This window comes from Mangifera indica, chromosome 10, assembly GCF_011075055.1.
Source record: "Mangifera indica cultivar Alphonso chromosome 10, CATAS_Mindica_2.1, whole genome shotgun sequence".
Taxonomy (NCBI): Eukaryota; Viridiplantae; Streptophyta; class Magnoliopsida; order Sapindales; family Anacardiaceae; genus Mangifera; species Mangifera indica.
Genome location: NC_058146.1, coordinates 14,089,511 through 14,102,729, shown reverse-complemented (window position 1 = coordinate 14,102,729; position 13,219 = coordinate 14,089,511). Strand labels below are relative to the sequence as shown.

The 13,219-nt window shown below is 34.8% G+C and overlaps 1 protein-coding gene across 1 annotated transcript; it reads right to left on the bottom strand.

The window, feature by feature from the left end:
* Positions 1-10,571: 10,571 nt before the first annotated feature.
* On the bottom strand, positions 10,572-12,250 carry LOC123227947 (berberine bridge enzyme-like 8). Its single transcript, XM_044653106.1, has one exon. The coding sequence runs from the start codon at positions 12,222-12,224 to the stop codon at positions 10,635-10,637; it is 1,590 nt and encodes a 529-aa protein (XP_044509041.1). The 5' UTR covers positions 12,225-12,250; the 3' UTR covers positions 10,572-10,634.
* Between the last annotated feature and the right edge of the window lie 969 nt (positions 12,251-13,219).

Below are 13,219 nucleotides of genomic sequence, written 5' to 3'. Positions count from 1 at the left end.
AATGCCCTTTTTATTAGGGTAATAAAAAATTTATCCTAACTTTTGGGGTTAAAGCGAAAATACACTTAAATTAAAGTATTTAAACGAAAATGCCCCAAATATCCCCTTAAATACCAAAACTACCCTTCTAAATTAAATTATTATTTTATTTAAGGGTAATAAACAAATTTACCCCTAATGTTGGGGTTTAAACAAAAATACCCCTAATCTAAAGCATTTAAACAAAAATGCCCCAAAATAATACCAAAACTACCCTTCCTCTATTTCTATATAAACCACATAGATTCCTTCATTTTTAACATATCTGAGAGAGATTTCTGAAAAAAGAAATTAAGTTCATGTTCAAGATTTTGGGCGTGAGGAGAAAAGTTCGTCATTTCGAGGTATTTATCCCTGTCATTACTTCAATCGTTATTATTTTATTAATAATACAATTATATGTGATATTTTATATAATAAATTATAGTTGTGTGTAATATGTAAAATAATAAAAATTAGATAAGTTATGTTGTAAATATTATAGTAGTATAGGATAACATGATATTACTTCAATCGTTATTATTTTATTAATAATGCAATTATATGTGATATTTTATATAATAAATTATAGTTGTGTGTAATATGTAAACTAATAAAAATTAGATAGGTTATGTTGTAAATATTATAGTAGTATAGGATAACATGATATTACTTTAATCGTTATTATTTTATTAATAATACAATTATATATGATATTTTATATAATAAATTATAGTTGTGTGTAATAAGTAAAATAATAAAAATTAGTAGGCTATATTTAATAATATTATTCTGTCAAATTGAATTATGAAATAGGTATAATTGTGTAATAGACATCTATAAATAGTATTTTCAATCGTATTATTTATGTTGATTATATATTTTATTTGGGCAATATACAAATTTACCCAAAATTTTGGGTTTAAGCAAAAATACCCTTATATTAAAGTATTTAAACGAAAATGCCCCAAATATCCCCTTAAATACCAAAACTACCCTTTTAAATTAAATTATTATTTTTTAAAGGGTAATATCAAAACATGATATATTTAAGTAGTCACAATATATAATTGAATTATGGAATAGGTATAATTGTGCAATAGACATCTGTAAATAGTATTTTCAGTCGTATTATTTATGTTGATTATATATTTTATTGTAGGATTAATCTAAATGGTTGGATATGCTTTAATTATATATTGGGGAAATTGGATAGAAAATGGTGACAATGTTATAAAATATATTGGAGGTAATAAGAAATTGATTAAAATTCCAGAACACACATCATTTGAAGAATTAATCGAAATAGTGAGCAACAAATGTAATATAGATCGACGGATATTTAACATTCAGTTAAGCATGAAACCGAGGCATCTCGACGATGGTGTTCCGGTAGAAATTTCGAATGATGAAGATGTTGAGGTTCTTAACGGTCTATCTAACCTCTTCAAAGAATGTGTTCCAGTTTTTGTTATAACTACAGTTACTGATGATAGTTATGAGGCTCAACAAGCAGATGAAGATTTTCAAGGTGGTGAGCCGAGCAGTTATCCAGAAAATCAAACTATTGGTGTAGAAGAGATTCAAAATATTGAGATCAATCCGAAACAAGAATTCTTAGAGGAAGATTTTGCATATATAAATGAAGTTAATGTTGATGCATTGTATCGAGCAGAAGAATTCCTTAATGGGGACGAAGCAACTTTTCCAGAGTGGAGTGAATTTAATGGAAAGGTTGTATATGATATTCCAATCGAAGAACCAGAGGTTGAAGAGAAGCCCTATGTTAATAACTATATTGGAGGTACAAGTTATTTTCCAGAAACAAATCCTGCTGGTGGGAATGTTCTTACTGATGCATTTCATTGGTTACCACATTTTCCTGATCAACCATCTACATCTAGAAACTCTAAAGCATCGACCGACACTGATTCTCCAAAAGTTGGTACATTATTTCCTAGTAAACATGTCATTGATGCGATAAATCAAGACGCGCTTCGTAGGGGATATCAATTTTTTGTGGACAAATCAGACATGATTAGATAGGTGATTAAATGTCACAACGAAGAATGTAAATGGTGTGCATGGGCAGTTAGGGTGGGAGAAAGTGATAGCTTTGAATTACGTCGTATGGATAGTTGTTACACATGTTGTAGAGATCAGATATTACCTAATCATAGGCAAGTAGGTGCCCAAGCTTTGGGATAAATTTTGAGGACCAAATTCATTTTAGTTGATTGTGTTTATCGACCAAAGGAGATCATTGTTGATATCGCCGACCGATATAAAATTGATATATCATATGCATAAGCATGGCGGGCGAGAAATTGAGCACTTCAATAATTGAGGGGGACACCAGAAGAGTCGTTTATGTTGCTGTCAGAGTATTGCCTCAATGTAGAACGTTGTAATCTAGGGACGATGACACATACATTAACAGATGAACATGATCGATTTAAATACTTTTACATGACATTCAGTTATAGTATCCGTGCATTTCAGTAACATATTCGATCGATTATTTGTATTGATACTGCTTTCTTAAAAGGTAGATATCTCGGTCAACTATTTATTGTTGTCGCATTGGATGGGAATAATTAGATATATCCAGTTGCTTTTGGGATTGGTTCCAAGGAAGATCATGACACATGGTGCTAGTTTTTAACAAAGCTGAGGGATTGTATTGGTGAGGTACCTCATTTAACCATGATTTCAGATCGACATGTTAGCATATTTTCTGCAATGGCTGAAGTATTCCCTAGTGTGCACTACAGTTATTATTGTCACCACCTCTATTGTAACATACCATCCAAGTACAAGAAGAATGTCAAAGTCGTATGGATGTATTGGAAAACAGCTAAGGCATACACAGAGTATGAATTCCATCAAGTAATGAAGTCACTGGCCCGTATGCACCCTGAGGCAGTTGTATACCTGTGCGAGGTTAGTTTCGAGCAATAGACACGAGCATATTTTCCAGGGCATAGGTACAATGTAATGACTACTAATATTACTAAGTCATTTAATGCCTTGGTCAGACATGCTCGAGACTTACCTATTACGATGCTGATCGAGTTTATCAGAGGTATATTATAGCAATGGTTTTATGAAAGAAGAAATCATGCCAGTAAGTTCATATTCAATATTATAATATGTTATAATTACGTGTTACTAAATTTATACTTGATTACTAACCAAATGTGTTTATATTTATATGATTTACAGATGTTTGTACCAGCGCAATCACACCTTGGGTTGAAAATAAGATCGCAAAACGCGTACGGAAGTTTTCAAACTTGGAAGTGCGTCCTATAACATCTAATCAATACCAGGTCCTTGGTAGTGGCCAATATGATGCCCTGGTCGACTTGACGGAGCATACATGTACTTGTAGAAAATTTCAATTATCACAGATTCCCTATATGCATGTTATTGCTATTGCCAGATATATGAAACTCATAACCTGCATTCAATGGGTGCATCAATACTACAACATAACTTTTTATCGTACAGTTTATGTAGACGCAGTCAATCCATTAGGAGACTAGTCAGAGTGGATTCATCTAGAGGAGGCACGTGTTATCCACCTACCGTATGTACATCATCGTCGTGCAGGTCGTCTAGCAAATAAAAACAGACATCCTTCTCAAGGAGAGGTTATTGAACAACTTATCTGTAGCCGATGTCACCAGCCTAGCATACAAGACAAAATTACAGAAGCCCTATTCTAGTACCTGGTTTTGTACTATCAAGTTCAAGAAGAAAGAAGAAAGTTGGAAAATAGCTACACTTATTAATTGTACTTGTTAATTTTAATATATATGTTGTTTTTTTACTTGTTTCTGTAACTCTAATGTTTGTGGCTTTTAATTTTAATATAAATGTTGTCCTTGTAGATGTTTCTGTAAACATAATGTTTATGATTGTTATAGAGGACATATTTTGACTATAAGATGTTATGTTTTTATGTCGTTTTTTTCCATTATATTTGTCGCTTACGGTAACTATATAAAAGACAAATGCATATAACAAATGAATCAATATATGGATAAACATATATACAAATGAATAAATAAACATATATACAAATACAAGTAACATATAAAATAATCGTCAATCAATATCCTGAAAATATAGTTGCGTGCCTAAACGAGTGCGTAGACATAATGAGTCCTCCCTCTCAAAGGATAACGATCGATGAAGTGCTAAACACTCGATGTATCATAACATGAACACCCCACAATCATCTGATAGGGGCGTCTGCTGCGATACATCCACCACCCTATGCAATGCAAATGGATCGTCCCGTGAACTCCGGCGTGTCTCAGACCAAAATGATGTCGCAACTAGCAAATGTGGTATCATTGATGTATATCCCAACATCTTTCGCCTAAATAGCTCCAGGTCAGTAGTGAAACTCTATAAGGAGTCGTAAACCGTAATCTTCCACTCCTTCAAATCCAACACCCTTGTTACCCAATGCGTATTATCGAAGTTTATTGGGATATAAACCTGCACACATTGATATAATGCATATTAGATCTTAATCCATTATTAAGAAGAAAGGTACTTGAGATTCAAATACTAACCTCATCAATCCTACCCAAGGTTGCAAATGCAACTCAGGCGGGTAATCTGCATTTACCATACGTGTAAAGAGCGGAGGAAACTGGTAGCTATCCTGATCTCTCATCCAAGCTGCATACTCATGAGGGATGTATCCTACAAAGCAACTCAAAACTGTCATCCAGTTCTGTCGAACATTCATAGTATCATCATGCTAGTGTCGACGTAATAACCCAAAAAACGAATCAACATGCTAAAAAAACAGAAAATATAACGTTATCATGCCATAGAAGGATTATCTAACCAAAATACGAAATTCATTTATTAAAGTGAACTCACCTCGTCAGACAACCACCCGAAGGTGTCCATGAGTGTACCCTAAAATGTAATTTTGGTCCTCTCACCTATGTCATATACATGACATTTCTCGAACAGGTTCGGCTCTGCATACCACTTCTTGAATATTTCCTCACGCTCGGTCCTCGATAATTGCATAGGCGGTCTCGTCTGTTGACTCCATGGTTTAAGAGAATTCGTGTATAGACTATAAATTAGGGGTCCCTTCTTGACAATCCTTCCACGAACTGTACGAAAATACTATACCAAAACAAATAATATGTTAGATAAAATGAATAATAAATTATTCCAACTGAACTGGAAATTTTTTTTAAAAATCTAAACTTTTTAATACCTTCTGTAACGCCAAAATAATAGCTGGAGAATCCGCAAGTGAAGCTATATCGAATACATTTTGTTTCGAGACTGACTGTATTCAAATACACGAATTGACTAAATGGGATGATAAATTATTTCAATTGTAATTATTAAATTTCTTGAAAATTCAATTACTTGCTCCTGGTCCTTATGTGCAGGGATCTCAACAACATCATCAGTGACCTCATCATCCTGGGAAACAATATCGATCACCTGTTTTCCTTTTATTGGAGTGTTGAGATAGACCAAACGATGATCCTATTGTAACAGGATAGAAAGGTTAAACGACTATTGAAATTAACAAATGTAACAATTAATAGATGAAATTTCTAACACTTTACCTCAACCTCTTCCCAAAGCGATACTAGAGCATCCGCATGTAGTGATCGATCGACATCGATAATATCCTATGACAACATTAACATTTCATATTAGTAAATCAAATTATTTAACAAAAAAACAACAAAGTATTCATTATACAATATACGTACCTCTAATGTCGAAATAAACGTCATAATGGGATCGACAATCGATACAGCCATAGAAACGTCAAGCCGCTGTCACAATATCAATAGTAATAGGTTTAGAGAAAACCAAAAATCAAATGTGTAAATGAGATATAATATTGTATATCCATGTTATACTAATCGGAATAATCACATAAGGTGTCGACGGAAAAGTCATGTGAAGTGATCCATTGTCATCGACATCCTGTATTAGTAATAGCAATTAATATTAATTAATCGAAGAGTTAAATTTATCGGGATTAATAGATGTACAATCAAAGAATTCGGATATAACATTTATTTCAAAAGGACGTTACAATTACCTGAACCCTCATAAAAGGTGTCATTGAAAAGACCTCATGCAATGATATATAATCACCGATATCAAGAGTCAATATATGATCTTCTCGGGATGGTCTCTCATCAAACAACTGATGCTGTAATAATTTTAACACATTAAAATTTATTTCAAAAGTAACATTCTTAAAATACTCGAAGCAGTTAGCACTCACATCGACAACAGGTGGAGACAGGAATGTTAGAGCCCCTGTCAATAGTCTGTCACCATCGTCCTGAGAAGACTGTAATAGCATGTACAATTATTATAAGGTTTATATGATTGCGTATATAAATAGAAGAAATATCTTGTAAAGTATTAACTTTTTTACCTATCCAACAGTATCTGTATGGTGATGAGATCGTCTAACCTCTGTACGAATCGTCGTATCCACAATATGACTCAGTCTATCCTCTATAAGAGTCATCCTACCCTCAATGCGACTAAACCTATCCTCCATCTTAGCCTTTAACCTAGTAAGTCGAGCTAAGATAAGATTTCCCCATCGAGCAAATGCAGCATTGAAGTGATGAATGGATAAATCTGGTACAATGACAGAAGGATCCTCTGATATTTGCTTAGTGGTAGGGGGCATAGTCACATAATCTGGTGATATGTGCTCAATGGTAGGGGGCCTAGGCACAGGATATGGTGATATAAACTCCTCGACAGGGTCCCTAATCAAACACGTGGGAGGGGGCTGAACATGAGCATCAACAGGAGGAGGAGCAATGATCGGAGAACTAATGTCACGAGGACTCGATGATGCATCTCCTGATGCCGAAGAAGATCGACTATCCGACACCCCTGTATATTGGATGATATCCTCATATCACTCCATATCTCTCTCAACCGGAGATAAATCTAATGGAAAATTAACATCAGCCTACAAAATATTTATTTTCAGTATTCATTATTGTTATATTCAAAGTATATATTAATGCTTAATAAATTAGTATTTACTGTATCTCCATTGAAGACAGTTGAGATAGAATCTCATCTCGGAATGTCCTTCGTGTGTTATTTCAACATTTGGGTGACTCTTACAATCGGTGACATATCTACCCATCGATATAACGAGTCCAGCGTCTCATATATCCAAAATTGTAATATCAATATAAATCGGTTATTGTATATATTTATAATCATATTAAACTAATTTAATTTTAAAAACAAATTAAATTATTTTGAATTAATAAATATCATAATTACCTGAAACGCCAATGGAAATCCCATAATGTCATACTGCTTAAGCTGGTTTTCCTTTTTCTTTTTCAGGTCAGAATCTATAGAAATTCGGGAGATATTATCGCATATAAAGCGATATGTCATCTACCACACTCGTACTCCCCACGAGTATGCATTAAACCCATCAAGATGATCAGTTAATTGTAATATCTTCTAGGGAATTGTTTTCCTCAAATCACTCCCTAATAACCCTATATGAAGATAAAACAACAGTGCTAACTTCACTGCATCAGTGTCATCCTCCCCCCACGGTCTTTGCTGGAAAACATGGCTCAAATCAGCATATGTAACTAATTTACACCCGTAAAAATATGTCTGGAGGATCCGATCTGTGGCCTTCGATGGAATATAGAGGTCGATATCTACCAGATGACTGAATCGAAGACCTGTCATAATAACAAACTCATACACACTGAATCTAACATCCACATCATTAACCCAAAACCATAACTCCTCTCCCGAGGTCACCTTATTTACCACTCGAAGGATGAAGGAATGTATTAGAACCCCACTAAATTGACTATCCTTCAAGTCTAGGAAGTGTCCGAAACAGGTACGTCGAAACATTTGTAATTGCCTCTCTGTTAATAATTTCTTGATCACGACTCTCACATCTCTATATCCACGTGTAGTAACTTGAGCCTTGAAGTGTTTTTTGAGAGGAAGTCATAGTTCATCTCTACTTTCGTCCCTTTTTCTCTTTTGTACAACTCCCTGTATGAAAATTAAAGTATAATTATATTAAATTTATATAAATTTTAGGAAATAAATTATTCAATTCTATACATAGAGGCCTTATTCGAAAAAACAGATATCAAATTCGAATTCTACATGTCAAAAAACCTTAAGATGGATAAATTTCAATTTGATCCATATGGAAAATATCAAAAAAGCCCTAAAATTTAATATAGTCACATTTTGACCCCCTGATTCCAACCACACTGATCGGATGGCAGATAACCCTGGAAAATCACGTTTTGCGCCCACCACGCGAATTCGAGGGGTTGACCACAATTTCGCGTGTCAACGAGTTTTTCCAATTTCTACTCTGCCCCACCACACGATGAAAAACGCATTTTCACCCCTAACCACACGATACCGTGTGGTCCACGAAGTTTGAAAAGTGCAAAAGGCCACCCCGTCTTCGACAATTCTCACCACACGAATTCGTGTGGTCACTATGCCATTCGCGTGGTGACTGACGAATTCGTGTGGCCACATTTCACCTTCCAAACTTCGTTTTTCAAACTCCATTTTAACAACAATAAACTCTACATCTAATCTAACATAAAAGCCTTAATATAATTCATCAAAATCAGCAAACAATCAAGCATTTTCTTCAAAAGTTTCAAATTCGAACGCTAACGCTAAACACCCAAATTTCACATCAAATCGTAAAACGAAATGCATAAAGAGATGACAAGGGTTGTTTTACTAACTTTTTTGTCCATCGTCGTTGCCGGAAACATCAGAAAAATCATCGGATGAAATCGGAGTTATCGAGTGCACGAAATGTGTATTCAAAATTTTTGTTTTCGTGTGCTTGGTAGTGGTGCGCGTGGTTATGGACAATTTTGAGTGGAGGGGCATTTTCGTTTAATGTTAAGATTTAGGGGTAATTTTGCTTTGCCCCCTAATCTTTGGGGCAATTATTTTAATTCCCCAAAAACAAAAAAGTAAAAGATTGACATTTATTAAAAAATTGAGAAGGAGAAGAAGACGAAGAGACAATAATAGGAAAATAAAATAATGAAGAAGAATAAATAAGTAAATGTGATAAATAAGAGAAAATTATGTATTTTAAAATTGCTTGGACAACCTATTCCTCTAGTGTGTGCCTCAGGGTTGACACCGTGCTTTTTTTCACAACTATTTTACTGTTGGTTAAGTCTACTCGCTTTTACTTGTATTTTCAGAATTTAGTTGTTGTGGAGTTGATTGTTCTTCTCTTAAACTCTATCATCATAGAAACCATGATAGATCGTTAAGAGAAGAAATCTTAGTCTCCCTGTTGCTGCTTGCAAGCTTGGCCGGGTTTTGTTTGGCTTTATCTTGTTGTACAGTTCTCTTTTGAAAAGCCGTGCGTAGGTTGATCTCAAATTTCCTCTTTTGAGGGTTTGTTGGTTCCTTTTTATATACCTTTAATTAGAGGAAAAAAAGAGAAAATTATGTATTGTAAAAAATGCAAATGGTCACAATTTCAAGGATAAAAATCAAAATAGTAATTGTTGAAAATATAAAGAGAGATAATCATCTAACAATTTAAAACTAGTTATTGTTGAAATTTCGTCGTCATTACAATTTAATGTTGGTTGGATTAAGAGCATGCAGAAACGGCTGAACGAGCCATACACATATAATTGCAACATTATTCAATATTTGCCATACGTAGAAGGGGAAAACAGCACTAGTGTTCCAAATTTCCAAACAACAAAGGATATTATCTAAATTCAAATGTTTTTGATATTAGCCTCATGTTTTTGATAATTCAAATGCTATATCCATTGGTCATAAATTGCAGAGAAAGAATGGGGTGGACCATAAATCCACTACCAGTATAGGGACCATTTGTTACAATGAAAAGGATGATCAAAACACAGAGAGCTAATCAAAGTTTGAAGCTGCCACTCTGAGACAAGAAGGGTGACCAATGGAGATCATGTTTCGCTAGCAATAATATTCCCTCTAAGACATGGATGTGAATGATGGAAATCTTGAATATAAATACTAAATTCACATGTTAATTACGTATCAACATTGAAAATCGGAGTCTTATACTGCCACGACATCATTTTGCTGGAATATCATTGATCTTACAACGCCGTGCAGAGTTGTATGAACATGAACAATTTGCATCAAGAGAGCGATACAACAATGTCTATAGCACAATGCTTCAAGTTATTCTTATCGACGTATGGTGACACATATTCTTATTAATACTTGGAAACTCATAATAAAAAAAACAACTTTATTTATTTATTAGATTTCAACAAAAAGATCGCAAGAACCAACGTATGTTTAATTTTGCAACCATTAAAATATCACAATCATTTTTTATACACCAAATTCTGAGTACTTAATTAAATATTCATATGATCTATTTTCATATGATTGAATATTTATCTTTAATTTAATTATTTAACTACATAATTACATATTACTTAAATATATAATTGAATACTTAACTCTTGAGGGCTCATGATTTTTTTGATATTCATATTATACCTGGAATAATTAATATTAAACTAGTGTGGAAGAACTGGAATGCTTTGTTCATTCCTGAAGAAGTTATCAGGATCAACCTTAGTCTTAATCTTCACCAAACGCTCGAAATTACCCTTGTAATACTTGATTCCATAAACTCTTCCTTCCAAGTAGCTCCCATTTCCATTGTGATTGATCCCCAAATCAATATCTCTATAATTCAGAAACGCCTGCCTCGGATTCTTGGACCCAAATGGAGTCATGTGATTATAAAGCTCTCGAATCAAACCCAAATAAAAGTTTGCCGCCTCAGTCCCCGATTCATTCCAGTCCGCTAAGTACTGAATCTTCCATAAGTTTCCAGCTCTATGCGGAAATGGCGTCGCCATCGCGGCAATCTCCTCCATTCGACCCCCGTAAGGATTGAATGTCAGCATTGGCGTCTCTAGTTCAATCATTTTCTTCCATATTCCTTCCAGGCCGTCTTTAGGAATCGGCTTCCTCACATAATCCGACTTTCTCTTCTGGAAACTCAGCGCCGGCGCACGATTTAGTAAAACATTTGTCGATGTTCCGGAGTGAAAACCTCCCCAGAAAACAACTGATTCAAGCCAGCTCGATTGGACGCAGTCAGACTGAGTTAACCCCAGTTGAGGAAAGCTCTTGTCCATGATTGAAAGAAGTTTCTCAGAGCCACTGAGATAAAAACCACAGAAGTTCCCCCTCACAGTCTTATTAACCACGTCTAATATGAGTCGGACGAAGAGCTCTTCAGGAAGTTTGTACGCGACATGTTGCCATTGATCCACAATCTCAGTTAGATTGTGTGATTCTAAAGTTCTTCTAACCAGAAACGATGTCACTGTTTCTGGAACTGGAACAAGATTGATTTTATAAGCAATAATGGCTCCGAAACTGGCTCCTCCTCCTCCTCTGATAGCCCAAAACAAATCTTCCCCCATCGATTTTCTATCCAGAAGCCTCCCACTAGCATCAACAAGCCTTGCATCGACGATATTATCGACAGTGAGCCCGTATTTTCTCATCATGTTGCCATATCCTCCGCCGCTTATGTGTCCACCAACACCCACTGTGGGACAAACCCCAGCCGGGAAGCCATGAATTTTACTTTTCTCCGCGATTTTATAATAAACTTCTCCAAGAATCGCCCCCGCCTGAACCCAGGCAGTGTTGTTTTCAATGTCAACATCAACGGCGCGAAGATTAAACATGTCAAGGACGAAGAAAGGGACTTGGGAGACATAAGATAAGCCCTCGTAGTCATGGCCGCCGCTTCTGATTTTCATCTGCAGGCCATGTTTAAGGCCACAAATAACCGCAACTTGGACGTGGGATTCATGCAATGCAGTGATGATAAGGAAAGGTTTGGGAGTTGAAGTTGAGTTGAAGCGGAGATTCCGGATGTAGGATTGCAATATGGAGGAAAAGGAGGTATTTTGTGGGGTGAAAATGGCGGGGGAGATTGGATGGGAGGGCTGAGAATCGTTGAAGAGACAATGGAGGAAGTTTTCGTGGACAGAATTAGAAGTTGCTCGCCATGAAAAAGATGAAAAGAGAATGAGAATTATCGAAAACAATGAAAGTTTCGGAGTATTTGTAAAATTTTTCATTGTAGATATTATGCATGTGCGTTGTATTCATGGGTTCTCGTCTTGTATATATAGGCTGCGTATCAGGGATGGCAATGGGGAGGATATCAATCCCCATCCCCAGCCCGTCCTCGTTACAAAGATAACAAAGAATCTCCATCCCCTCCCCGTGAAGGAAAATCCCCTTCTCATCCTCACGGAAAAAAATCTCCTCCCCATCCCTGCGGGGAAAAATCCCCTCCCTATACCCGTAAATATAAATTTTAATTCCTTCATATATTTCAATAAATAAAATAAATCATACATTTCTAAAATATCACTTGCTATAAGAGTTACAAAATATTCATTATTATTTTAGTTTAAATACAAAATTTAACAATATGCAATAATCAATCTCTTTATTAATAGTTCTTCATGTTGGTATCATCATTAATTCTTTATGTTGATATAAAATAACATTTTAAAAACTAACCTACAATAATCAATTTTAAAAGTAACTTACATAGAAAATATTAACGAATTTGTAATTAAAAATATTAAACTAATTAAAATATACTAAAAATTATTATATTAATATATTAGATTTAGGGGAGGGGAGGGGCGGGGCGGGGCGGGGACATATGTATCCCCGTCCCTGGCCCATCTCCGACTACGGAGATTTTTTTCATCACCATCCCTGCCCCTTTTCCCGTTTTTATCAGAGAATCCCCTCCCTATTAGGGTCGGAGAGGGTCGGGGCCCCTAAAGTCAGGCCTAAATTGCCATCTCTACTGCGTATGGTTCATATATAATACTTTTCTTTTGGTTTGTCTGTGAATAAATCTTCTTAGCACATTCTCCTTATATATTATATAATTAATAAATTAATTATAATTTTGATAATTATTTATTAATTTTTTAAGAATAAAACTAGAATAAAAATATATTTATTTTGAGTTAATAAAACAGTTAATATAAGGTTATTTTAAATAATTATATTCTAATATTTTTTATCATATTGATCGGATACAATAATT